Raw genomic sequence first — 26,392 nt, 5'->3', positions numbered from 1 at the left:
GGGGTTCTAACGCGGCCCTCGCTCGTCCCTCACTGCACAACCAGTTACCGAGGAAACGGTGGCATCTGCAGGATGCACACGCCCTTGGCGGGCCGGTCCTGGAGAACTAGTTCAAGCGGCAAGTTCTGTGCCTAAGCCCCAGATGCCTGACGCACTGAGTTGTTGCAGGTTCCCTAGACCCTGGGAGGTAGCTGGGCAGAGCAAGCAGGAGCGGCTTCCTGACCGACCATCCCGCCCAGAGCGGCTGCAGCTCGGCGTGCAGGCTCCAGCCCTTGACTGACACCACGTGGTGCTGGTCCTGTGACCGAAGGGAGGCCCGGCCGCCTGCCGCTAGGGAAGCCAACACGTGAAGGAAAGGGGTTTATTCAGTTGCGGGCCACCTGGAAGATGGGGGCCTCATGTCTCCAAGCTTGTCTCCCCCTCTGTGGAGAGAGGTTTTAAAAGGAGGAAGAGAGGAACAGAAGCCACAGGAGGAGGTTGACAAGTTCCCTACATGGCAGCGTGCCCAGTCCATCCCAACAAGGTGGGTGACGGCCCTGTGTGCGTCATCCTGGCTCCATGGATGACAGTCAGCAAATCTCAGGGGGCTGGGGCGCTTGAAGGTCAGTGTGTGTCTTTTGAAGTTAGTTCCTAGGGTTCTTACACGAATGTGCTGTTCAGCTACAAGCGGCGTGCCACAACCAGCATTTACAGACACGGTGTAAACGCACGTGGGAGTGGGCTAGTTCCCACTGCCGCTACCGGCCATGGCCCTCCAGCACTCTGCAGGCTGGGGGCCAATCACAGTACCCCGTGTTTATTGGCAGCCCCGCCCCCACCCCGTGCGTGAAAAAATCAGGCTTGGCGGTATTTCAGTGACTTCGGTAGCAGTTGTCTGGGGTTAGACGCGGGGCGGGGGGCTATAGAGGCAACGTGTGTGTGTCGATGGAACCATCTGGCCTCTGCAGTGCAGAGGGGACACAGGACGCGCACCTGTGGGAAGTGCCTGGGCACCTCCGGGTCCTGCTGTGGTGGCACCTGGTAACCACACATGCTACAAACAGTGCAGGAAACAGGGGAGCCTGGGACCTCGGTGCTGTTTGAAACTTTATATGAAGATACAATTATTCAAAAACAAGTCTTTAAAAGTTGAGCCGTTTCAATAGTTCGCCCAGCAAACTACGTAGAAAAGAGACTGCTCAGCGTTCCTGTTCCGGCAGTGAGGGGCGGGGGGGCGCTCTGGGCACGACCCTGGCTGGGGGCCTCCACCAGGTGGACCTGCCTCTGCCCTAGGCCCCCAACTTGCCTGGGGAGCAGCTGAGGAGAAGCCCCCAAGGCACATGGTTTGGTTTTGAGGTTTACAACAAGCTGGGAGACCTGGGCCTGGCCCCAACTCTGCCATCACACCCAGGCGGGGATCGTGGGTGCAGCCAGGGTCTGCTCCAAGCCCCTGGAGGGACCAGCGGCACCTGAACCCACCGTCCTGATGACACCTTTGCCCTGAGGAAACCAGGGGGTTCCCTGCGGGCAGTGGGGGGCAGTGGAGGGGAGGGGCAGGCGACCCGGTTTAGCAGCAGGCTGCACTGTACACCGCTCTTCACGTGAGCGGGAGGTAGACGCCCCTGTGCTACGTCCAGAAGGGGAGGTGGCGCTGGGGCCCGGGGCAGTAAAGCCAGGACAAGAGAACAAACAGGACCCGCTGGCTGCCCCCAACCTGGGCCAGGCTGCAGGGGGCAGGGAGGGGAGTGAGCACCAAGATCAGAGCCACCCGCAGGCTGGAGAAGGGGTGGCGCTCCCCATCTAAATTCCAGTCAGTGACGGAAGGAGGCCGGGGTGCTGGTCCCGCTCTGCCTGGGGGGAGCTCAGCAGCCTGAACCGGTCACAGACGGGGCGGAGGGGCTGAGGCCTGGGAGACAACGCAGAGAATGCAGCCGCAGTCCAGCCTCTCGTCGGTGCCGCCAGCCCTTGATGAGTCGGGCGGCTTCTCTGTCGGCCCCAGTGGGCGGGCTGCCAGGGCGAGGGGAGCAGTCCCTCTGTAAACCAGGAGTGACGGAGCGAGCCTGGGCTCTTCCTTCCGGGTCCCACGGTCCAGAGCGGCACAGCAGCCTGCTTTCCTACCCGGGGCCCCGGGCCAGGGCCACGTCCACACCCCTGCGGACCACGGGGGCCGGCGGGTCTGGGCGCCAGTCAGGGACCCAATGCCCTGACCCCACTCTCGTCCAGGATGACTGGGGACTGGAACTCCCGGCCTTGCAGGTACGCCTCCAGACCCTGGAAATGAGCCGAGTGTCTCTCTCTCGTCCCCAGGCTGGGGTCCCAACTCAGCCTGGAGCAGGACCGCCCCCCCCACCCCGGCCCTGGGGCCAGTTCAGGCCAGAGCTTCCCCAGGGGGCCAGCACCCCTCCCTCTGCAAGGCTCGCCCTCCCGCCGCTCCCAGGACCTCGGAGGGCCGCACCAGCCCCCACACATCTGGGGGTTCCTCCGCAACCGAAGGGCCCATTCACCCCACGGGTAAAGCGAGGCCGAGCTGCGACTTGCTACCCAAGCACCCACCTCTCCCCAGAGCGCCTTCCTCTGCTCGTGCAGCCTGACCCCGGGAAAACCCCACAGAAGCCCAGGCGGCCAGGGGGCTCTCACCTCTCCAGAGTAGGACACCAACGGCGAGATCTCGCACACGGCCGGAGGCTCTTCGCTGCTGGGCAGGCTGAGGGAAGGCCCTTGTCAGCCTCTGCGGGGGCGGGGGTGGGCCCCGGGGCCCGACCCCAGCACCACCCGTCTCGGGTGCTGGCCCTGTCCTGGCCCAGCAGGCTGACCGCCACACCCCCAGCTGCCCACACTCCTCTTCCCGGGAATCTCTCCCATGGGACCCCGGAACCCCCAGCCACCACCCTGCCCTGGCAGGCTCCCCTCCCAGAACCTGCACCACCAAAATGTAGGCGGGGGCTGCGAACACCGGAGACGTGGAAACCCAACGTTCTCCCTTTCCGGCCCTGAAAAGCAACCCCCTCCTCGCTGTTCTCTGAACGCCCTACCTGGTTTCAGAGCTTGTGCATGAGCCAGATGAGGCTGCAGTGCCCCCCGGCCCCCACCTTCCCTAGGACCCTGAACAAATCTTGAGGGGGCTGAGCCACAAGGCAGCGGCAGCGGCCACTGCATGGCCAAGCAGGGCACACGGCCACGTGCTTGGACGGTGGCACCCGGGGCCCGCACTCACCCGGGCAGCTCGGGGCGCCGGGCCCCGTGTGCATCCAGGAAGCGGGCCCCGGCCTGCAGGGCCCAGCGGTAGTGCTGGGCGAGCAGCGCCCGCCGGGCCGTGGTGGGGGTGTCCCGGTCGGCCGAGTCGGCGTTCTTCAGAGGGGAGAACTCCTCGTCCCGCAGCACCTCGAAGGCCACGAATTTCCTGGCGAGGACAACCGGCGACCTGCCACGCTGGACCTCAGGGTTCTGAGGCCCTGGCAGGTGGGCAGCAGGCCTGGGGGGGCCCCCAGGTGCCACCTGAGGTCCTCCCTCCTACGGCTGCCAGTCAAAACCGACCCCAAAGTGAGGCCCAGATGCCCCAGGAGGCCCTGCACCCCGACCTGGAAACGGCAGGCGGAGGACTCAGGAGGGGGGACCAGGTGGGCCCCGAAGTCCACAGCCCCTGCCCTTCCCTGCCCTCCCACCGTCAGCGGGGCCTCCTCCCCAAGTCCCCCACTGTGAAGGGGCACTCCCACGGTGTCCCCCAACCACAGCCTCCGCACCCCTGCCCACCTGGGCCGCAGAACCCCGCCCCCCTCTCCCCCAGAGCAGGAAGGGAGACGCGGAAAGAGTGACCACTGCCACTCACTCGGCAAACTGGAACACGTCGAAAACAAACTTCTCCATCTTTATCCCGTTTGGCGTCAGCGGCTTCACCAGATTCCCCTCGTCGTCCACGTACGGGACCTTCTTCACAGCCACGTGTGGCTTCAGCAAGGGCTCAAACTTCCTGGGAGAGGGGAGGGCAAGGGGAGGCAAGAGGCGGTTCAGACAGGGTCGCCCAGCTGGGCGGGGCAGGTGGCGGATGGGCCTGAAGGGCACCGGCTGGTAGGAGCTGAGCTGGGGCCGTGGGAGGCACAGGCACCTCATCCGTGCCCAGGGGCACGGGCAAAGGGGCGGAGGCGGTGCCGTGGGCCACGCCCCAGGACGTGCAGGCCGGCCTCACCCCTCAGCCTTCCAGCAGCTACCCAGCCCTCCGGCGCCTCTGGCTTCTTTCCACACCAAGAACCTTTCTCCACCCCAACCCACGCACAGCGCCTCCCCGGAGCCCCACCCCCCTCGGGCCAGCCGCCGGCCACCGCTCACCCGGTGACCTCCCGCAGGAAGCGCCGGGTGAAGAAGTGGTTGCAGATGTTCCCGGCGCGGTAGAGCAGGCCCCCGTCGGGCGCGCGCAGGCCGGCGGTCTCGGGGCTGATCTCGCTGTACTCCACCACCTGGGGGACTCCGTCCACCTGGCACACCACGCCCACAGGCTCCTCGGGGTAAGCCTTTTCCACCACCTGCGGCCACGACAGTGGGGCTGGCACGGCTGGGTCTGTCGGGGGCCCTGTGGGGCTGGAGGTGCGGCTGGGGCGGGGCAATGCAGTGAGGGCGGGGCTGGGAGGGGCAAGGCGGCTAGGGTGGGAGGGCTCGCCTTGGCGCCACAGTCCGCGCCTTGCAGCACGCAGAAGCCAACGAAGGCGGGGTCTGCCAGCCGCACCAGGATGTTGTCCACACAGTACACGTGCACAAACTCGACTCCTCGGCGCTCCATGTCCTCTAGAATCTGGTGGTCCGCCAGCGCGCAGTACAGGCCCCCGTTGCCGTCTGCGGAGAAGGGGTGCGCCTTGAGACGGCTGCAGCCTGGCCTCGCCTAGCTACTGGGGCGGGGGCGGTAGCGCTGGAGGTAGGAAGCCCTTCGCGGTTGCACCTTGAGCCGGAAGCGGCTCTCTCACTAGCCCAGTAGTCACGTGTTTACGCCACGTGACAGACAGAAATCAAGGCCCGGACGGCGGAGGCCGCTCTCCAACCCCACAACCTCCAGGAGGCACATTGCGGCCCGTCCCTGTGCTGGGCCAGGGGCGGGGCCTACCTGGGGCCATGGCAACCTTGTCTTTCCGCTCCAGGATGGCCTTCCCGTCGAAGGTCACAACAGGCAGCATGCGCTGCTCAAACAGGACCACGTTGTCGGGGTCCAGGTGAAAGAAGTCGTGCTGCTTGAAGAACTCGGCCGTGGGCCCCAGAGTGAACTCACTCGTCATGACGTACCTGCCGAGACAGGGAGACCCAGCCCGCCTTCAGGAGCTCCGACGGGGGCTGGCATCGGGGGCTCCGGTCTGGGTGGATGCCGGGCGCTGTGCTGGGGTTGGGGTTCAAATCCTGGTGTGGGGCAGGGCTGGGGCTACATGGGGGGACCGCTCCAGGGCCAGGGTCACGCAGAGGGGACACACCAGGGCACTGTGCAGCGGACTCCGTGGCGCTCACCGGCCAGCTGCTGCACCCGCCGAATCCGCTCGGCCTGCAGCTGGTACAGAGTCTTCCGGCTGGGCAGCCCCACCTGATACATGCCCTTGGGGTAGGCCACGCCCAGGCGCGTGCCCTGCCCACCCGCCAGCAGCAGCACGGCCACCTTGTTCAGGGCGATCTGGCGGAAACCTGGGGGCGAAGGGTGCCATGAGGAGACGCCAGGACCCGCCGCACTGCCACCCTTCACCTCTCGGGAAGGGAAGCTGGTGTCTGGGACAGAGACTCCTGACAGCCCCCGGACGGCCTAACCTGGCCCTGACCCTGCAGAGGTTTGGGTGGCGTCCTCCTGGGTTCATTCCCACCCTGGGCCCTTCAGAGGGAACACGGGGGGCAGGAGTGTGCTCAAGTGTGCAAGGGGTCCCCTGCTGCCAGCACGCCTGGGGGCTGGGCACTGGCCGGCCAAGTGGGCGCAGGCACACAGCACTCTCTCGGGCGGCTGCCAGCCTGCGAGCGTCTGGGGGCGCCCCACCACGGTCCGAGCTCGTGGGTGTGAGAAAGGAGACTGCACGTGGACCAAGCCAGAGCGGGAAAAGACTGAGGGTGGGAGGGAGTGGCGGCAGGAAAAAGGAGACAACTGTACATGAACAACAATTAAAAAGAACAAAGCACTGAAACAAACTAAACTCCAAGCACTGCATCTCCTCTCACTCTGCTCTACGGGCCAGGCCCCTTCCAGCGGCCAGGAGCGGCGGCTGCCGGGACACCCGCTCCGCCCCGCCCAGGCCTCCCGACCCCTCACCTTCTTCCTCCCAGAGTCGCCGTCTCTCCGAGTCGCTCCGGCTCACGCTGCCCACTCGCTCCGGGGGTAGGGGACGCAGGCGCGTGGCCAGGTCGGGCGGTGGGCCCGGGGGACGCGCACAGGCCGCGGCCGCGCGCTGGCAGTGCTCGCGCAGCGCCTCGGGCTCCAGCGACTCCAGCTCCGCCAGCAGTGCGGCGCGCGGCCCCGGCGCCAGCTCCGCGCAGAAGCGCAGGAGGTGCTCCTGGCCCACGCGCTGCAGCCGTGCGCGCACATCCTGCTCTGAAGCCATGTCGCCGTTGCCGCTGCTGTCGGCCCCCTAGGCACTCGTGACCCCTGCGCTCAGACCGGCATCACGGGACCAGACGGGCGGTGCTGGCCCTAGAGCCCCGCCCAGGCCCTGCCCCCAAGCTCCAACCTAACTGCGGCCTCAACTGCGCCCCACCCACAGCGCCGGATCTCTGGGGTCCCGCTCAATGCAGTGAGCGGAGGAGCCAGAGTCGGCGCCAGAAACGCCTGAGGCACGGGGGTTGGGGCACTTCGAGTTGGACAGCCCTTCTTCTCAGGTTCTGCAACTCCCCTTTCCCGGGAGCATGTGGACTGACTTCAGTTCAGAAACACCGCTTCTGCGCTGGATTGAGCGCCGGCCTGTAAACCAGATTGTCGCTGGTTCGATTCCTGCTCGGAGCACATGCCCGGTCCCGGTGGGGGGCGCACGAGAGGCAACCACACATTCATATTTCTCTCCCCCTCTTTCTCCCTCCCTTCCCCTCTCTTTCTCCGTCCCTTCTCCTCTCTAAAAATAAAAGTAAAATTACACAACACCCCCTCTGCCCACTGCCCTGGATTGGGGGGGGGGGGGCGCACCTGGAGGAAGGCTGGGGTCTGTCCTGCACGCAGCCACGTTTGCACGTACTGAGACGCCTGGCAGCAGGGACAGCAGCCCTGGAAGGGGCCAGACTCACAGCTGGGCTGGGCTGCAGGGCACGGACCGCGTCAGCAGCAGGGCTGGTTTTCTGGGTGTCCCCAGGCCCAAGAAAGCCGCCCTGCGCCCTTCACGCTCCGTCTCCTCCCCACTGCCGCTGTGACCCAAACCGTTCCGGGGCCGCCCCCGCCCTGCCTTGCTATTAAAACTACCAGGCTTTAAAATATTTTGCTGTTTATGAACTTCCTTGTGACAAATATGCAAGTGTTTTCGGTCATCTGGGGACAGAACTCCTTTTTAGAAACTAGTCTCATCGAGTCTAAAAGTTATACATGCCCATGGTTAAAACGAATTTATTTTTGGTTTTTAATATACTTTATTGATGATGTTGTTACAGTTGTCCCATCCCCCACCCCCTTATTCCCCTCTGCCTGCACCCCCCTCCCCCCGTAAGATGAATTTAAATGGTGGTTTTGGACTCAACAGGAAAAGGGCCCCGGGCCAGGCCTGCTCGGCCAGCCCCTGTTGAGACAGCTGTGTCTCCTGGCAAGCAGCTCCGGCCTGTGGTGCCCCTCCCACCACACTCGCCCTGCGGGGGTGAGGAGGCAGGCCCTCCCAGCTCCCTTGGAGGCCCCGCGAGCTCTGTGGACCTGGAAGGCCTTCTCTCCCGAGGCCGGTCCGAGGCTGCCTCAGGGCCCTCGCGCCTGCTGCGGCTCCTACCTGCACAACCACTCTTCCCCCAGAAAGTCCCGTGACTTCCGGCCAGGCTTCGTCAGGCCTCTGCTTCTGCCACCTCTTTGCAGAGACCCTCCCAGGTCACCCTCCCAGACTTCTGTTCCTTCCTGGCTTTCGGCACGCTCCCCTGCCTGAGCCCACCACCCCCCTTGGAAGTGAACCCCATGACAGATGGGCTTGTTGGCTCACTGCCCTGCCCATCCTGGTAGACTAGGGCCCGGCACACAGGAGGCAGGCAGTCCGTGTTTGCTGACTGGGTGAACGAGTGCTGGGTCCCAAGCCCGTGACTGGGCCACAGGGAGTGTTTGCTGAATGAATGAGTGAATGAATGAGTGGCTAGTCTGCTCCGATACTTTGTGGCAGTGGAGGAGCAGTTTGGGGCAGACGCTGGAGGTAGAGGGTGTGGGGGGGGGGCAGGGGGGAAGCAGCAGAGCGGCCTCCACGCCCCAGAACAGAGTCCATGGGAACTCTTCCTGCCCCTGCACTTTTGCCCTTGAAGGCAGGTGCCAGAACATGAACTTGGGACCTGTCTGGGTCAGGGTGACCCCCGCGCCCTGCCTCAAGGTGGCAGTGGGCCTGAAACCAGAAGGGTTTGGACCGTCAGGACCATGCAGCCAGAGGCACCAGAAGAACCAAGAGGGAAGGAGCGGACCCGCCTGGGCAGATGGGGGTGCAGACAGGCGGGCGTGCCAGTGAGGAAGCGGCGGGTGACCCCCTCCACCTCCTGGACCACCTGTCAAGGGCAGGCTTGTGCCAAGGAGACGCCTTCCCTCTGTCAGAGGACCTCACCCAAAGGGCTCCGGGGAGCAGGGCCCAGAGGCCACCGTGGGCCAATGGTTGTTGTCACAGAAGGAGAGACCAGAGCACCCTGGAATAGGCTCGGGGGCTGCGAGGCAGCTGCCGCTTTCACCCCACGCCCAGTGTCAGGCAGGGACAGAGGGGCCTGTCCCCCTGCCCACCTCCAGGAAGCTCCCGGCTGGCACGGCACGAATATAACCGTAACTGGGCTGGTGCCTCAAAAAGCGCCAGGTCCGCAGGGGACCCACCTGGCCAGGGGCTCTGAGGAGCCTCCCGGGTGACAGCAAGGCTGAAAGTGAGAGCTGGGGGCGTGCTGGGCCAGGTTGGAAGGAGGAAGTGATCGAAGTTCAGGGGCAGGACGGCCTGGGGCCGCACCTTAGCCCCACCCACGCCCTGAGCTGGCACTGGCTCCTTTCTGCTGCACCTTGCTCCAGGGCCTGGCCAGGGCCACAAGGAAGCTCAGGGGCCAAAAGCCAGCGGGGGCTGCCATCCTCACAGTGTCAGACTCCTCTGCACCCCGAGCTCGGGCTCACGGGGCCCAGCCTGGCCTGGGCACTGCGGGCCCCTGGCCTCCACACCCACGCTAACCGCCCCCCCAGCTGTCTTCGGCCCTCGCTGTGGCTTGGTGTCCCACACAAGGACGGTGGGTGTCTCCACTGTGACCTCCAGGATAAGGTTCCCCATGTGCCAGCCATCCACGGAGCACCCACCGAGGGCCAAGCCGATGCCAGGTCTGGGTGGCCCCACCCTGCTCCCAAAGAGCACAGGGGCTCATCGGGAGACAGCCACCCTAGCAAGCAGAAAGCAGCCCCAGGCTTTGAAGGTCAGGGTACAGGCACCTAGCCTGACTTTCAGGGTCGGGCCGGGTGTCTGAGTGGAGCTTTGAAGCATCAGCCCAGGGATCGGCTGGGAGCAAACAGGGAAGGGCATTCCTGGTAGAAAGGCCACCGCGCACAGAGGCCCGGAGGTGAGGGGGTGCCAGGTGTCCTGGGCAAGGGGGACTGCGTGGGGGGAGGGGAACCGCAGGGCAAAGAGCTTGGACGCCATCCTGAGACTTTGGCAGGTCCTGGCACTAACGGGGGAGCCACAGCAGGCCAGGCTGCAGGGGGCTTCCTAGGTCCCCCCAGTTGCTTACCACAAGGATCCCTGAGTTTGGTGGGTAACTCCAGGAGAGAAGAGGCAGGGCGCTCCCTGGCCAGCCTGGGACTGACACACAGGCACCAGGGCCTTGGGGCCCAAGGACACAGCGGCCCAGGTAGGCAGGCCACACAGGGAGAGCCTGAGGGAGGCCAGCTGGAGGGCCAAGGTGAGCCCAGTGCGGGAGGCCTGCCTGGAAGGGATGTCTGGTGACTCACCACCGATGTATCCCTGAGGATAAACAGCCTGTGGCTCTTTAGAAAGTGGCAGATGAGTGCTCAGTGGCAAGGTGCCCACGGCCCGGCCAGGGAATGCCCAGGAAGACCCTCGGGGGAGGCCCGGGGACCAGGGCAGGGCCTGGAGGGCAGGCAGGGGTGAAGGTGGGGATTCCGGTCAGATAGCCTCTGGGCAGCTCCCTGAGACGGGCTCCCGAGCTGGGCAGCAGGCTAGGCCTCCGGGGCCCACCCGGACCGATCAGACAGTGACTGTCTGGCTAGAAAGAAAGGGCCCAGGGGACACAGGGCCGCCTGGCCAGCCCGAGGAGGCCGAGAGAGCTCGGAGCGCAGGTGGAGGGGTGTCCAGCGGGAGGAAGCGGCTGGAGCAGAGGACCTTGGGAACTGAGGAGAGCTGGTCACCAGATGGGGATCTGGGGACACAGGAACAAGTGGCTTTGTCCCGCAACAGGCGGAGAAGGCCAGGCTGTCCCCAGGGACCGGGGGAGGGGCTGGCAGCAGCGGGGACAGAGAGGCCTCTGTGAGGGGAAGCGCCCAGCTGGCTGGAGCGCACAATCCTCTCGGGGCCCGCCTGGGGCAAGAGAAAGAGGCTCCAGAGTCGGTGGTGTCTGTGCTCGAGACCCTCAGCGAAGAGCGCCCAGGGGAGCTAGGGGGGGCAGCTGGGTCCCTGGGGGCGGGGTGTACTCCCCAGGCTTACCCCAAGAGGCCACCTGGGGACAGGTTTTGTATTGGACGCCAGGCCCCGCCCCTCGGAGAGGTAGGCCAGGCGGCCAATCCGAGAGCGGTATGAGCCGCGGCGAGAGGATCGGTGTGGTGGCGGCGGGAGCAGAAGGGGGTCCCCTGGGGTCCCCCTCCCTCACCCAATGAGGCCCGGGAGGGAGAAGGAGCGGGCGGGCGCCGCCCCTACCAGCTCTGGGCCTCCGCGCGCCCCCGGCTCCTACAGGCACCGAGGCGGGAGCGCCCTGGGAGCTGGCCCCTCGGCCGGAAAATCAAACCCGGCTGGCGGCCTCTCAGCCAATCAGGGAGAAGATGAGCCGGCCTTAGCCAATGGTCGCAGCGAATGCTAATGAGCACTGACGCCACGAGGAGGCCCATTCAAAAAGTAGCAGCTATTGTCGCTGCGGGGTGTGTGCGGCCGTCCTCCCCGCTGTCGAGCTGCGAGGGGACCGGCCCGGGCCCGGGCCCACGCGGGGACTCAGCCTGGGGCGGGCCCAGCAGGGAGCCCGGCTGGCGGGCCCATGGCCGGAGCCGCGATGGCCGAGCCGGGCCGCCCGCCGCCCGCCGCGCCCCCGGAGCCCAGCACAGAGGGGCTGCCGCGCGCCTTCCTGCAGAGCCTGCGCACCCTCTTTGATATCCTGGACGACCGGCGGCGCGGCTACGTGCACCTGCGCGAGATCGAGTCCCGATGGCAGGGCGCCGACGCGCGCGAGCTGCCCTGCGGCGTACTCGAGGGCTTGCGCCAGGTGGCCCCGGCCAGCGGCTACCTGACCTTCGAACGCTTCGTGGCCGGCCTGCGCACCTCGCTGCTGAGCGCCGACGGAGGCCCGCGAGGCCCGGCGCGCTCCTCGACCCGGGGAGGAGGACCAGCGCGCCCGGGGGGTCAGCCACCGCCGCCGCCTCCGCAGCGCCTAGTGTTCGCGCCCGCGGACGAGCCGCGGACGGTCCTGGAGAGGAAACCCTTGCCGCTGTGTGCGCGCCCCCCAGCGGCCGACTCCGGAGGCACCTCCCGGAGTCTAGAAAAGTTGTGCGGCCCCGCGGAGGCGGTGCCGGGCCTCGCGGAGCCGGAGCGGCCGCAGGGAGCGGCGCTGGAGCGGAGCCCGAGCGCGGACGCTGGTGAGTGCAGGGCAGCTCCCCTCGGAGCTCCCCACCCCGGCCCGCACCTGAGGCGGGAGTCAGAGAACTGCGGCCTGTGCATCGCCCACCGGGGGCGGGGGCGGGGGCGGGACGGGCTGCTCTTCCTGGGCTCCTGAGCCTGGAAGGGAAAGAGGCCTCGTACCTGTCCGTGTGCTTCCCCAACCACAGTGTGAGGCCGCAGGGGCCAAGGGGCTGGTGGGTGACTCCGCAAACCCCACCAGGAATTCTCTCTGCCCCACACCAGCGCTGGGCACTGGGGACACCCTCCGGGTGTGACTCCACCTCAAACGCCTGCTCTATACCTGGAGACACCTGGGCCGTGGCTTCATCCCTGGGCTGCAGGCTGGACACCCTGGGCGGAGGCGTTTCCTTCTAATGTGGACAAGAGGGTCTCCTAGGCCATGGAGGGGACCGTTTTGCCTTCTTGGGTCCTTCTCAGTCTGACCGCTAGGCCAAGGAGGTTGGGCCCACTGTCCCTACTGAGGTCCAGGCAGATGGGGGCTGCTTCTGCAGGAGGACCTGGCCTGGTTGGGGGGTGAGGGGCTTGGGGCTTGTGGGGCCGGGGAGGAACACGGGCCACAGTCCCTGGAGGTGTCCAGCCCCTGGGGCTGGACCTGGATCCTGGTGCGGTGGGCAGGGACAGAGATGGCTGAAGGCCCCGTGCCTGCCCTGGGAGCAGGACCTGCCGGATGGCGGCTTCGGCCTTTTCGGTGCCGCCTTCTGCTGGCCAGCCTCACCGGACCCCTGCCCCAGCCTCTTCCACCCTCCCCAGCCCCCATCTCTGTCTCCTGGTCGTCCAGCTGGACGTCTAGTGTGCTATTGCGGCGTAACCTGGAATCTGCCCGTGGACCTGGTAGTGCAGACCGGGTCCGGGCGTTCTGGGGTGTCCCTGCCTCTCCCAGCCTCCCTCTTCCTGTGCCTTCTCTGCCACGCAGCACTGCAGGCTGGGACGTGAGCTCTGGGCCTGTTCAGAGCCCGCCTGCCAGGGCTGGCTGGCAGCCCACATACCGCCTCGTGCCAGCCCCCTGGATGCGTCCCTGCCAGGCACCCCTGCACCCCTGCTTGCATCACCCACCCACTCCCATGGCCTTGGAAGATGAGCCTGGTGTGGTGGGTAGGGCGAGGGAGCCGGGGGGGGGGGGGGGGGCGGGCCCTGCGCACCTGCACCCCATGCTCCCCTCCCGGGAGGCCCTGCACACGCTCCCCGGCCTCCAAGGAGTGGGCTGGCCCTCCGGGAGGCTCTCACAGGCAACCCGGGCCTTCTGGCTGCAGGTGGACGTGTGAGCCTCAGAAGCTCCTGTGCCCTGCTTAATGCGCTGCGTGTGCACACAGGCGAGGACTAGCCGAGTTGCGACCCCCACCTGGAGCACGTCAGGTCCCTGCCACCCACACCCCCACCACCTGTTGCCTGTAGGAACCCACCCCTGAGGCCCAGTACCCCGCGAGGAGCGTCTTCCCCAGTACCTCGGCCTTTGAGACCAGAAGTGGGACTGGGGTTGCGGGGCCGAGCTGGGTAAGCCCCTGCCCTCAGGGAACTCACACCGCGCACATGTGTGTGCGTGTGTGTGCGTGTACGGACACGAAGCCACAGGCCCCAGGCAGGTGTGAGGGGAGCTGGTGGGAGTCAAGTGCAGCCCAGACCCCAGCCAGGCACAGAGGCGAGGTGCGGGCCTGCTGGGCCGCTGCCCGAGGCTGGACTGAGGTGGGAAGCGCCCAGAGAGGGCCCCAGAGGCCTGCAGGCCTGGGCTGAGCTGTGCTTCCCCAGGGGTGGCAGGGGGGGTGGCCCCGGAGGGCCCTGGGAGCCAGCTGTGGGGGTCCCCCTGGACTAGGCGGACGTGGAGGTGAGCCAGGCCCGCACATCTGCTGCAGGTGCCACGGCCTGCAGGGCCTGGGAGCTAGGCGTGGGGGACACGCGGCGGGCCCCCCGCGCCCGAGGTGAACGGCGGAGGCACACCATCACCCACGGAGTGGACTGTGACCTGGTGAGAGGGGTCCTGGGGCTCTGGGCTCTCTCTGTCTCACCCAGGGTTGGACTTGGCCCCCACACTTTGTCTCCTGGACCACCCCTCTGCCTGGGAGGGGGCAGCCCAGCCTGGGTTCTGGGGGTGACCTGCAACAGGAATGGGGGTCAGTTCTAAATACCTCTCCCCACCCCGTGGGCTCGAATCCACTCCAGGGACAGAATGGCCCGAGGCCAGGCCAGGAAGTCCTTCGGGGAGGCGGCAGCGTGGGTCCTGGGCTTGGCCCCTCCCTGGAAGTGCCCTGCCCCCGCCGCTGCCTGGCTCTCCCCTCTGCTCAGGGGCCCAGCTCACCGTGCTCCCTGGGCAGGCCTGTGTCCAGGGGCTGAGAAGGCTGGGCCCCCCAGGAGGGGGAACAGGGCTCTGCTCCCCGGTGCGGAGGTGTGTGCGGGCTCACGACAGGTGCGCCCGTGGGTAGGTGCGTGCAGGCCCACACGGGCGGTGTGCTCACGGGCATGCGTGCGTCCCCGTGTGCAGCTGAAGCAGATGGCGGAGCTGGAGCAGGAGAAGGAGGTGCTGCTGCAGGGGCTGCAGATGACGGCCCGGGGCCGCGCCTGGTGCCAGCAGCAGCTGCAGCGCGTGCAGGAGCGCCAGCGCCGCCTGGGCCAGAGCAGGGCCAGCGCCGTGAGTGACCCTGCCTGGGCCCCACCCCCGGCGACCACCCACCTATGCCCGGCACCCCGGCAGCTGTAGGACTGCCCCCCTCTTCAGGGCACAGCAGCTGTCTCTCCCCCCAGGGTGCTGGGACCCCCATGGAGAGGCCTCCCCCCGCCCAGCAGCAACACCCTCGGACTCTCGGCTCCAAGCAGTAACTTTGGGGGCAGGAGAGCCACCGGTGGGGACTCCCTCGAGGCTTGGCGGCTTTCCCCGGAATGGCCCTGCTCTCTGACGCCCCTCCCTGCTTCCTCCCAGGACCTTGGGGCCGAGGGGAGCCCCCGCCCGCTGGGAAGACTGCTGCCCAAGGTGCAGGAGGTGGCCCGGTGCCTGGGGGAGCTGCTGGCCGCAGCCTGTGCCGGCTCGGTGAGTGCCCCGACCGCCCGGCTCCCTGTCCCGTCCCGGAGGCCGAGCAGGAGCGGCCAGGCCCACCTGACTCTGCCCTCCCACAGGCCCCACCCCCCTCCTCCTCAGCGGCCCCGGGCCCCGCCTCACCCCCGGCGCCAGGCTGGCAGCAGCAGACCATCCTGATGCTGAAGGAGCAGAACCGGCTGCTCACCCAGGTGAGGTGCGGGAGGGGTGGGGGTGGGGCCGCAGCCTGGCCCGCCCTGACTGCCCCCCCCCCACCTGCTAGGAGGTGACGGACAAGAGCGAGCGGATCACACAGCTGGAGCAAGAGAAGTCCGCCCTCATCAAGCAGCTGTTCGAGGCCCGCGCCCTCAGCCAGCAGGACGCCGGGCCTCTGGACTCCACCTTCATCTAGTGGCCACCGGAATGGCCGTGGGCCTCAGCCTGGCGCGGGCCTGGGCAGGCACGGGCCGCGCGGACGTAGCCCTCCCTCCTCCGCAGGTGGGCCGCCCCCAGGATGCCCTTTGGTCCTGGCCTGGGGCTGCAGGGCTGGCCTGGGCAGGACTCCACTGTGCAGGCACATCTTGAGCTGCTGCTGCTGCTGCCACAGTTGCGGCAGTGGAGACGCGTCCTCACGTTTACCAGGTGTCAGGCCGCCCGGGGCCGAGGGGCTCGCGGCTGCTCTGCCCGTGTTTACAGCGGGCCTGTCTCCCCTCCCACCTGCGGTCTCCAGTAGAAGGCGCTGGTCCCGCTAGGCTGCACTTCTGCCAGCAGCCAGCAGAGGGCATCACCTTCATGCTGCTCTTGGGCCCTGGAGCGCCCACAAGGGAGTCTCAGGGGGATGGGATATTCAGGGACCTGTGGGGGGGCTGGGACCCCTGAGGGTGCAGCAGGTGACTGGGCCTGGGGGCCCAGGGGCATCTTCTCCCAACCTAGGGCACCAAGACTAGGGGTGAGAAAGGGGTGGGGTCTACCTGTGCCTGGCCCTAAGCCCCGTCCCCCCTCGCCCCTCCCTGGGACGGCTGGGGGTTCCTGGGGTGAGGCTGGAAGGGTGGCCTCGCTGACTCCGGACCCTAAACCAACCTGGGGGTTAGCCGTCGTCCCTCCCGGCCGAGGCTCAACCCAGACGTGCCCACGTGGCAGTCTGTGACTCGGGCTTGGCCCCCTGGGTCTGCCAGGCAACCGGGCCGGGCACCTTCAGGGGCCAACTGGCTCCCGTGTGGCCCTCACCGGGGCAGGGAGCCTGGGAATCCCAGGCATGCCCCAGGGTACCTGGTGGGCACCCCACCTGTCATAGCCTCCCTCCCCTCCAGCTCAGCCCCCAGATCTGGGCTGCGAGACAGCACTTTGCTCGGAAAAGGGGAGCTGCGGGACTCGGGGAGAGGCCGGGTCCCCCTGGGATGGGGGGAGAAGGACCAGGAGGCCGGGGTATCGACCCCAGCACCCAGGCGGTGCCCTGGTCAGACCAGTGCCAGCCAAGGAGGGGTCCTGGTCATCAGGTTGGGCCTGTGCCCTGAGCCAGCCCCGCGCCTGAGCCGCACTCACTGGGGGTCGCTCAGCTCCCAGACCTCCAAATGCAGCCCATGACGTCTGCAGAACTGGAGACCACCGTCCCTGCTCCTGGTCCTCCCGCGATCCTGTCGCTCGCAGACTCCAGTGGCATGGGCCCTGAGCCCCCACCCGAGTCTCCGGTAGCACACTGTAGCTGCACGACCCATGTCCCACATATGGGCTTTGTACACGCTGCTCCATCTGGAGGTCCAAGCAGCCGGGGCCCTTGGGAGACCGGAGACAGGACACAGGTCTGCCCAGGGCGACTGTCGTCAGGGACCTCCCACGTGAAGCTGACCCTTGTGCAAAGGAGACAGGGAGAGTGGCCTCCCTTGGCCCTGGTGTTCCATGCAGGGTGACATCCAGTTGCCTGCGTGGCCCTGGAGGCCTCAAGGGCAGGATCTGAGGGGGTCCCAGGTCGTTGGGGCCAGGCCACAGGCAGAGAGAGGCAAACAGCTCTGGAGAGCCCCTGGCCTGGCACGGTGAAGTTTGGGGTGGCAGGGAAATTAGGGCTCCCGTTCCCTGCAGGGCGCTGAGCTGCATTCCCCACTTCTAACTGGACCCCCAGAAACAACCAAAATGGCTGAGACACTGGGGGGGGGGCAGGTACAGGTAGCTCTGGGTGGGGACCTTTGCCCCCAAGCAATGCAAGTTCCGAGGAAAATGAGCATCTTTGGGTGGAAAGCAAACTTTCGCAAACACGAGGGAAGACTCCACCGGGAGGGGCAGCAGAAACCACGGACGAGCGTTTTCAGATGCTGGAGTTACCAGAATATAAAGTAACTTATACGTCTAAGGGAATAAAAGGTCTTCCGGAATGTTGACAAGCAAAAGTCTTTATGGTTTCTTACTCTACCCAATAAAGGGTTAAAAATCAAACGGGAGTTTTAGAAACCCAAATACGGAGTCGAGGGTAAAAATGTGAGCGGCCCGAGCTTCAGGGGAAGTTCTCGGGGCGACGGAGGAGAGACGCGCTGGAGTGGACGGCAGGTGCCCGGGGAGGGGGCTGTTTGCCTGGGGGGCAAGGAAGGGGGGCAAAATATGGGAATGAACATCTACGTTTTTCCAGAATTGCCTCAAAATGTCGGTCCACAGGTCCAGGCATGTGCCCTGACTGGGAATTGAACCGGCGACCTTCCGGTGTGCGGGCCAGCACTCAATCCACTGAGCCACACCAGCCAGGGTTCAAGGTTTTGTTTTTTTTAAATTGCTGGGGTGAATAAAAATTGCACATTTTCTCTTAGAAGATCCTAAAAAGATTCTGGTGGCGAAGCCCATGACCTGCACCGGAGCTGCCGTGACACCGGAGTCCGGGGAGTGGGTGACTGCCTCTGACACTGAGACGGTGTAGCCTTGACCCCAGAGAGCCATCCCCAGAGAAACAAGGTTTCAAGAAGGAAGGCAAAACAGAATTTCAAAAAAAATCTGAACCCTGGCCGGTGTGGCTCAGTGGATTGAGTGCTGACCTGCACGCCGGAAGGTCGCCGGTTCAATTCCCAGTCAGGCCACACGCCTGGGTCGTGGGCCAGGGCCCCAGTAGGGGCAGGGATAGAGTCAGGGCGCTGAAGGCTGCTCGGGGCTGAAGGACTCGCCGCCGAGGCAGCACACCCACCGGCTCTTGGCACAGCCCCTCGGTTTCTCGTCCCCGCGGGGCTGCTTGGGCGTCCTCACTGGGGTGTGACTGCCGGTTCCCTTGGAGCGCGTGACCGGGAAGGACCCCGTGTGCCTCTTCGGGTCTCCGGGTCACGGACGAGTCGCACCGTCACCGTCTTCTGTGCCTCACAAGCCTGTCCTTTCTCGAAGGATGTGCAGGGAATTAGGCTCTATCTTTCCGAGTAATCTGCGGGCGCACCTATTTCTTACCCCACCTGAGGGCATTTTTCCACTGCTGTCAGAAAAAGAGAGGAGGAACGCGGAACGCGGACTGGCTTCCCCTACGAGCCCCGCCCAGATGTGCCCCGGCCAGACATGCCCCGCCCAGGGGCCCGTCCGCGCCCCGCCCAGATGTGACCTGAGACCCCCAACCTTTGGAAGTCCCAGCCGACCAGCCAGAGCTGTGCACCTGTTTTCAAGTCAACGAAAACGTGTCGTTACATATGCAGGGGGGCCTGAGTGAGCGCTGGCTGTACACATCACAAAAACGGTCACGCTAACTCATGCGTGGGTGGCGGGGTAGCCCCGGGCCCGTGGGCAGGAAGCCGTGAGTGGGGTAAGCCCACAGGGGTTCGATCACAGGGGGGAAAGGACGTTACCCAGCCCTTATTAAGTGCATTAAAGTAGGTCGGAGACGCAGAGTTTAAAAAAAAAAACAAACTATTCACTGTCTATCTTCTGGGGGCGGAGGGCAGCGGATGAGGAGAGGAAGAAGTCAACCCTAAGAAGAAAAGGGAAAAACTCAGGAATCATGTAAGACTGTAGGAAAACAGTAGTGATCCCCACGAATGTGCATGGGTCACACACTCTGGTTCAGGTCGAAGTTGTCAGGCTGGGTTTTTAGAAATTCAGATAAAAACTTGAGCCCTGGCTGGTGTAGCTCAGTGGATTGAGCGCGGGCTGGGAACTAAAGTGCCCCAGGTTCGATTCCCAGTCAGGGCACATGCCTGGGTTGCAGGCCATAACCCCCAGCAACCACACATTGATGTTTCTCTCTCTCTCTCTCTCTTTCTCTCTCTCTCTCCCCTTCCCTTCCCTCCCTAAAAAATAAATAAATAAAATCTTTTAAACAATTTAAAAAAAGAACAGTCCCTCATTTAAAAAAAAAAACAACTTGTAAGAGACACACCCAAAGTAGAATAACACACACACACAGACAAACCCAAGTAGTTGTATAATATAAAACAAAGTAGATTTGTAAGGCCAGAAACACTACTAGTGATGAAGAGTAACCACCTAATAATAAAAAGCTTAATTTACCAGGAAAATATAACAGCCATCAACTACGAACACTGTCCCCAAATACACACCTCACACAGGTGTGTGGACCCCTCACCCAAGAGCAGGTGCAGATGGTGGAGAGGAAGTCCGACAGGTTAGCTGCTAGAAAAGTGCACACCAAGGGGGGGAGGGAGGGAGGGAGGAAGGAAGGGAGGAGGGAGGGAGGGAGGGAGGGAGGAAGGAAGGGAGGAGGGAGGGAGGGAGGGAGGGAGGGAGGAAGGAAGGGAGGAGGAGGGAGGGAGGGAGGGAGGGAGGGAGGAAGGAAGGGAGGAGGGAGGGAGGGAGGGAGGAAGGAAGGGAGGGAGGGAGGGAGGGAGGGAGGGAGGAAAATAAAGATGCACACTAAAAAAAGAAAAATGCAGGCTAAAACTGCAGCGGGATATTGCCACACCCCAATGAGACTGGCTACAGTAAAACTGTGATAACGCCCTGGCTGGTGTGGCTCCGTGGACTGAGCGCCAGCCTGCGGGCTGAAAGGTTGCCGGTTCGATTCCCGGTCAGGGCACGTGCCTGGGTTGCAGACCGGATCCTGGTTGGGGGGCCGCGTGAGAGGCAACTGATTGATGTATTTCTTGCACATCACTGTTTCTCTCCCTCTCTTTCTCCCTCCTTTCCCCTCTCTCAGAAGTGAATAAATAAATCCTTGAACGTAAGTACGTAAATAAATAATAAATAAATAAATAAGAGAATTGCAATAGTCTCTTTAAAAGAAAACAGGAGGCCACCCCAAGCCATGCGAAGCGGGTAAATTTCTCAAAACACAGGAAACTAAGTCAAGCTGGAGCAGAGCCCGCCCTCCGCGGACGCCACGCCCACGGGCGGTAAACCCCACCCACCGTGAGGAAACGCCAGGCCCCCAAGCCTGATGACAGGGACCCCGATCCTGCGAGAGTGTCTCAGAGGAGCGTTTAGAGCCCTGAATGCACCCCCCAGTGGGATGTTGCAACGATGGAAAAACCGAGTGTCATCCCGTTCCAGTAACAAAGGAAGTGAGCTGTCTGTCCCCCGCGGGGTGCCTTGGGGTTCGGAGGCGAGATTAGATCCTTTGCAAACGCCCCGTAACCCGCAGCCTGAGCGGGTTTGAAGCGAAACAGGTGCGGATGGAAGCCCCCGACTGCGCCCAGTGGCAGCTCACATGCGCTTGTCTGTCTCCAAGAAATCGTGGGGAGCTAAGAATTTGCAAAAAAAAAAAGCCCTCGGCCAACATCCCGGTGAATGGAGGGATGCTGAACGCATCCTCTCCTCCGACCCTGACGAAGAAAACAGTCGCGCCCATCGCGGGCATTGCTGCCCCACGTTTTACCGACAGCCTGTCAGAATTCCCGAGAGGCTAACGGGGTTCTGAGGACAAAATGAATGTGTAAGAGTCCGATGGATCTCTATAACCCGGCACACAAAAGCCCTGAGAAACTGTAATTTAAAACTGTCAAGCCCTGGCTGGCCTAGCTCAGTGGATTGAGCGCGGGCTGGGAACCAAAGTGTCCCAGGTTCGATTCCCAGTCAGGGTACATTCCTGGGTTGCAGGCCATAACCCCCAGCAACCGCACATTGATGTTTCTCTCTCTCTCTCTCTCCCTCTCTCCCTCTCTCTCTCCCCCTTCCTTCCCTCCCTAAAAATAAATAAATAAAATCTTAAAAAAAAAACACCTGTCAAGTAGTGTGTGTGTGTGTGTGTGTGTGTGTGTACCAAGCAGGTCACCTAAGGAAAGTGTGGGAGGACTTGAAGGAGAAAACTATTTAACACTTTCCTGAAAGGCCCACGAGACACAAATCTCGGCTTCAGAGCCAAGCCTCGGGGTCTGAAGGGCGTTGCCCTGCCCCGGCTGGCTGGTGAGTAGGCTCCACCTGCTCCCCGCTGCCGGCACAGCACAGCTATTCCAGGAATCTGGGCAGGTCGCTCCCAAATTTCCGTGGGAGGCTAAGGGCTCTGGGAAAATAAGTGGGGCGGGGGCCCTTCCCCTCACTCCCCCCCTCGAGAAGCAGGTTCCGGGGTGGTGAACAGCAGCCCCAGGTGTGACCTTGTAACCGGGGGAAAAAAAACCCGGCGTTCAGTTCGGGCTGCCTGTCACTACCAAACCCAGTAAGCAATGACAGCCACTGAATCTTTTACGGGCGTTTTACTCAGATGGCCGGAGGTCTGAGAAGACGGTGGGTTGATATCCTAACACACCATTTCCCTTCTCTTTCCTGGCCAGACCTTTTATAAGGGGGTGGGGGAGGGCAAACAAGGTGCAGGGAGGGCTTTGAGATTCAGGAAGGATTAGGGTGAGCGAAAACTGCAGCCTTCCTGTTCTCCCTTCCTGTTCTCTCAGGCAGTTAGCTGTTCCCAAGGGGGGGCGGTGGTCACACAAAAGGCCCAGATGCCTCCAACTTGTCCCCAGGCGGTCATCTCTAGCCAGGGCCCCAGGAGGTTGGCTGCTTTTCCCAGGAGCCAGGATGGGCCTTATCTGTAGTTTCTGAAACAAAAGCTTACCATACACATGACTTGCTACACCTACAGCTTTTTACCTTAAGCTAAAATTTTCCAAGTTTTGAGTCTCCTATCATTCCCCACGGTTAGTATTAAACTATCTCATTTCCATGAGATCAGAACGTAGCATTGGGCTGTCCGGTGTGGGGGTGGTTAGGAATATATCTAATTGCAGACCTACATGAGGAGGCACATTGTGTGCAACAACAAGCTGTGACACTGAAGAAAATGACAAGGATAAAAACAATAAATGCCTCTCAAAGACCAGGTATATTAGGCAGCCAGGAGGTTAGTTTAGACAAGTCAATGCCAAAGAATCCTCCTCCCTGTTTTATATTAGACATTGCATTATCTACTTGCTTTACTTTTTTTTTTTTTGAGTTGTGAACTATCAGTTAAAACAGCAGAGTCTTTTGAAATTTTTCACATCCACGATTGTGCCTTCCAAGAAGGCAGCCCAAAGCTGCACGATTATCCAGTACTTTCCTGACTTGTCTTGGTTCTCCACTGACGGCACTGATGGCTTGCAAGGTGGCATTCAAAGCTTTTGCCACAGCGCAGGCTAATCTGCTCATTTCTACATTAAATAAGTTACCATGGTTGACATTACAAATATAGTTAAGGGCCCATATTCAACAGGGCTAAAGGTGTAAGTCACTGATGCAATCAGATGTAAGGGAGACATCCCATCGAACCCGGGTCAAGTGGGGCTTCTGAGGCATAAACACCGTCGGTCTTCCCAGAGAGCACGGTCCCCCAGGGCTGTTTGCTGGAACACAGGAATAGACTGTCATCCCACATATCAGGAACCATCCCGTTGGCAGTTTAACAGAAACAAAACCATAAGATACATCACTGGTGGTGGTGCAATTCATCCTCACACCTGCTGAGAACACGAGACAGTTTTAGCACAGCTGACAAAGGTTGCACACTCTCTAGCTGGGGTACATAAGTGACCTTTCAGGAAAACATTTCCCTGTCCTTTATAGTTACCACGGGTCCCCAATTATAAATACCAGAGTAGGTCATTTTCTTCTCAATATCATCAAACACAGCATAGTTTCTAAGGCTTTCTAAAGGGGAACAGACACTTATAAGACATGAAGCGAAACTTTTTTCAAGTTCCTCCTGCAAAGCAAAAGTTAGAAATATTCAGAACAATTTTGCTAAATATACCCACATATTTTCATCTTGTTTGAATGGAATAAGTTGTCCACTTGAACAAGGGGTCAAACAGGAGGTAATGAAGAGAACAGAAGCCACTGTTTCCGAAAGATGACTTCCAGGTTTTCTCAAGGCCTCGCGACCCATTGTTCCTCGGGCGCTTTCTTTATCCTGGCGTGATCAGCCCCAGGTTTCGTTTCCCTCAGTTTCACCGTGGTGGGGGTGGTGAGGAGGATGTCCTGAGGTCCAGGTCACTGTCCTCCTAGCTGGGTTTTTGGAGACGCAGTCACGCAGATCTTGAGCAGCATCCTGCCTGCAGGCTCAGGTGACTGCGGCAAACCTGTGGGAGAAAAGTCTCTAACTCAGCAAGGTCGTTCATCACAGCTAAGGTCTGGTTTAAATGTTGCACATATTTCTTACCTTCAGACTTTTATCTATACACATATCTTTCACCCCAGTTGTGGCCTGACATGGCTACCTGTACACAATTTTATAGGGACTCAGCTGAATCCCACTTCGAGGAGCCACCCTTATCCTGAGCAGGGCAATAAGGAAAGCTCGATCCCAATGAAGATGAGCTTTTCTTGACACTTTGGCTATATTTTTCTTCAAGGTGTGGTTCATTTTCTCTACTTTCCCAGAAGCCTGGGGTCTCCATGCCGTGTGGAGTCTCCACTGAATTCCTAAGATTTTAGATTTTACTAACCTTCTGTGTGATTTCTGAAACAAAAGCAGGTCCGTTATTGCTCTGAATGCTGTCAGGGAGACCAAAACGAGGGATTATTTCCTTCAAGAATGCTTTGACTGCTTCTGAAGATTTCTCTGTTCTAGTGGGATAGGCTTCTACCCATCCCGAAAAGGTGTCCACAAAGGTTAACCAATATTTCCACCCTCGGAGCCTTGGCATCTGGGTAGAGTCTGATGCGTGGGTCACCGGCCAGCAGTGAGCACAGAACGCTGCAGATGGCTCATCGAAACTCGAGAAAAACATACACAGAGACAACCAGGTCCTGTGCGGAAATAGGAACAGTGGGGCCACTCCTCACGTGGGGAATGCCTTGGCCACCCTCTCTCCTGGAGGGCGCCATGGCCACCCTCCCTGGTGGGGAGAGCGCCCGCCGTTCCCCCTCCGGAGATGCTTTTTATTGGTTTCGTTTGTATAAGAATTCACGTAAAAGCTCATTACTCATTGCTAGGAAGTAAGGATCAAACAGTAGATAACAAGGAAGTCTGAGGGCCTATTTTGAGTCAGGGTCAAAGAGCTGTAAGACTTTGAGGAACAAATAACTTCCTCCTTGGACCCTTATCATTCAACTGAGAGCATTCCAAACAAAGCAGGTTTCACAGGAATTTACATGTTCTTTTAGGCCTGATCACCCGGGGAATCCGCCCTTTCCAGCACAGGGCTGCACCACCCTGTCATTGTTTCAGGCTTAGGTGGAGCAAGGGAAGTAAGGCAGCCAAGAGATAAGGAGATTTTCTCCCAGACAATGAGGACTCAGGCTATGTCAAAGCCGAGGAGCGAGGGTCCATCACCCCCTTTTGCCGTAGCCCCCAAAGTCCTTCTTTGGGGGGCCTCCCACATGATCGTGCCTGTCTTAGGTCATTCCCCCCTTGGGGAATCTTACCTGTCATTGGCTAACTGACCAAGCTTTGGGGTTCAGTTATGAATGAAGCAGCAGAAGCAGCGCTCCTGCCAGGGAGGTAAGCTCCTGTCTCCTTGCTGGTTTAGGGTCCAAGGCCACTCCCTCAGCCTTAGCCCTGCTGGGGGTTACAGCTTCTGATACCAGGCAAGGCAGTTCCCAACAAAGTCTATTTGCCAGTCTTCAAATGGGCACCGTCCTTGACATTGCTTTCCTTCTTTCTTTTGGTGGGGCTCTGTTTGGGGGTTGTTCTTCTGGCCTACAACACATCTAGCAGTTACTTTCCTTGTTTCTTTAGAAATTCCAGGACCTGTGAGCCACAGTTGACATAGGTGGTTGATGAGTCTTTTCCACAGTGCATGGCCTCGTGCAAATGCTTTATGAGTAGCTCTACTAAATGTTCAGGAAAACAGTATAGCTCCTTTCTTATTCTTTTTCTATCAGTTATCAGGACCTTCTTCATTCAAACCCCATCTCTTAACTTTTTCTAAGTCTGCAGTCAGATATTCAGGGTCAAATTTTGACAAGTCCAGAACAAGTACCAATGGCATCATAAATATTCCTTTAGCAGCCTCTTTTGCTGCCCGTCCAGCCAGATTGCTTTCTCTAGCCACTTCAGTTCCCTCTCTTTGATGCCCCGGGCAGTGCATGACTGCCACCTGTAGGGGTGCCTGGACAGCCTCTAATAACTTTAGAATTTCGGCTGCATGCTTAATTTCCTTTTTATTGGAGGTTAACAGTCTTTCGTTTTCTCAGATGGAACCATGTGCATGCAAAATCAAAAAGCCTACCTTGAGTTGATACACACATTCACTCTCTTCCCATGAGACAGTTCCAGTGCCCTTGTCAATGCAGCCAGTTTAGCCTTCTGGGCAGAGGTTCCTGGCAGCAAGGCCTTGGCCTCCACTATTCCTTGAAGAGTCACAACGGCATATCCAGCTTCTCTGCTTCCTTTGTTTATATAACTGCTTCCATCTGTACAGAGAGTCCAGTCTGCTTCTGCTACAGGATGGTCCTGTAAACCAATTCTGCTAGAATACACTTCATCAGTTATTTCAGTGCAGTCATGTATTAGTGCAGCCGAGTCGGGGTCTGGGAGAAAAAGGCAGGAATTACTTTACTTACAGTTTTGAGGGAGACGTTGGGACTGTCGAGAAGAAAGAGCTTGGTACCTGCCCGTTCCTTCAGCAGTCAGCCACATATTCCCCTCTTGCTCCAGCAGGCTCAACACTTGCTGTGACACATAACTGGCATAGGCTGCCCCAAGGCAAACTTTTTCAGCTTCCTCCAAGAGCTCGCAGGTGGCTGCCACTCTCAAGCAGGCTGGCCACCCCTGGACAAGTGTGATTTAATTTCCTTGACAATTATGCGATGGATTGCAAATGCCACTAAGCATTTGGGTGAGGAATTCTAGGCAACGCCCTGTTTCTCACACACATACCGTTGGAAGGGCTCCAGGAGGCTTGAAAGCCCCAAGGCTGGTGCTGAAGCCAGGTGCACTTTCAGGGACTCAGAAGCCTGAGTGCACTCCTTTGTCCACTTTAGGACAAAGAACAGGGCGATATTCTGGTCCCTTCAGAACCTCACACAGTGGATTAGCAGTGGGCCCAAAGCTTGGAGTTCAAATGCAGCAGTCCCTTGCCATCCTCAGGAATCTCCTTAACTGTTTCCTGGTGTTGGGAGGAGTCCT

The 26,392-nt window shown here is 61.3% G+C and overlaps 2 protein-coding genes across 3 annotated transcripts; one reads left to right on the top strand and one right to left on the bottom strand.

Moving 5' to 3' along the window:
* Positions 1 to 1,979: 1,979 nt before the first annotated feature.
* UAP1L1 (UDP-N-acetylglucosamine pyrophosphorylase 1 like 1) lies at positions 1,980 to 6,604 on the bottom strand. Of its 2 annotated transcripts, none has more exons than XM_028528991.2 (9): positions 6,242 to 6,604; positions 5,427 to 5,631; positions 5,069 to 5,244; positions 4,631 to 4,803; positions 4,303 to 4,496; positions 3,806 to 3,946; positions 3,194 to 3,379; positions 2,617 to 2,683; positions 1,980 to 2,250 (listed from the first exon to the last, which is right to left on the bottom strand). In XM_028528991.2, the coding sequence occupies exons 1-9, from the start codon at positions 6,528 to 6,530 to the stop codon at positions 2,167 to 2,169; spliced, it is 1,515 nt and encodes a 504-aa protein (XP_028384792.1). In that variant the 5' UTR covers positions 6,531 to 6,604; the 3' UTR covers positions 1,980 to 2,166. The 2 variants fall into 2 exon arrangements, with proteins under 2 accessions (XP_028384792.1, XP_035878397.1); XM_036022504.1 differs by having other exon boundaries at positions 2,617 to 2,671.
* A 3,796-nt stretch (positions 6,605 to 10,400) lies between these two features.
* SAPCD2 (suppressor APC domain containing 2) lies at positions 10,401 to 15,888 on the top strand. The gene is made up of 6 exons (XM_028526335.2): positions 10,401 to 11,899; positions 13,790 to 13,902; positions 14,416 to 14,562; positions 14,851 to 14,958; positions 15,045 to 15,155; positions 15,227 to 15,888. The coding sequence occupies exons 1-6, from the start codon at positions 11,305 to 11,307 to the stop codon at positions 15,353 to 15,355; spliced, it is 1,203 nt and encodes a 400-aa protein (XP_028382136.1). The 5' UTR covers positions 10,401 to 11,304; the 3' UTR covers positions 15,356 to 15,888.
* The last annotated feature ends 10,504 nt before the right edge of the window (positions 15,889 to 26,392 follow it).

This window comes from Phyllostomus discolor, chromosome 3 (genome assembly GCF_004126475.2).
Source record: "Phyllostomus discolor isolate MPI-MPIP mPhyDis1 chromosome 3, mPhyDis1.pri.v3, whole genome shotgun sequence".
Classification (NCBI taxonomy): Eukaryota; Metazoa; Chordata; class Mammalia; order Chiroptera; family Phyllostomidae; genus Phyllostomus; species Phyllostomus discolor.
The sequence above is the reverse complement of the archived record's forward strand: the minus strand, read 5'-3'. Positions and strand labels throughout refer to the sequence as shown.

Excerpts from the sequence above, each read along its gene's own strand:
- UAP1L1 (XM_028528991.2), bottom strand. The coding sequence starts at position 6,530 with ATGGCTTCAGAGCAGGATGTGCGCGCACGGCTGCAGCGCGTGGGCCAG. Across the intron at positions 5,632-6,241 it reads GCGACTCTGGGAGGAAGAAG|GTTTCCGCCAGATCGCCCTG; the intron begins GTGAGGGGTCGG and ends CTTCGCCCCCAG. Across the intron at positions 5,245-5,426 it reads GTCCGCTGCACAGTGCCCTG|GTACGTCATGACGAGTGAGT; the intron begins GTGTGTCCCCTC and ends CTGTCTCGGCAG.
- SAPCD2 (XM_028526335.2), top strand. The coding sequence starts at position 11,305 with ATGGCCGGAGCCGCGATGGCCGAGCCGGGCCGCCCGCCGCCCGCCGCG. Across the intron at positions 14,563-14,850 it reads GCCAGAGCAGGGCCAGCGCC|GACCTTGGGGCCGAGGGGAG; the intron begins GTGAGTGACCCT and ends GCTTCCTCCCAG. Across the intron at positions 15,156-15,226 it reads AGAACCGGCTGCTCACCCAG|GAGGTGACGGACAAGAGCGA; the intron begins GTGAGGTGCGGG and ends CCCACCTGCTAG.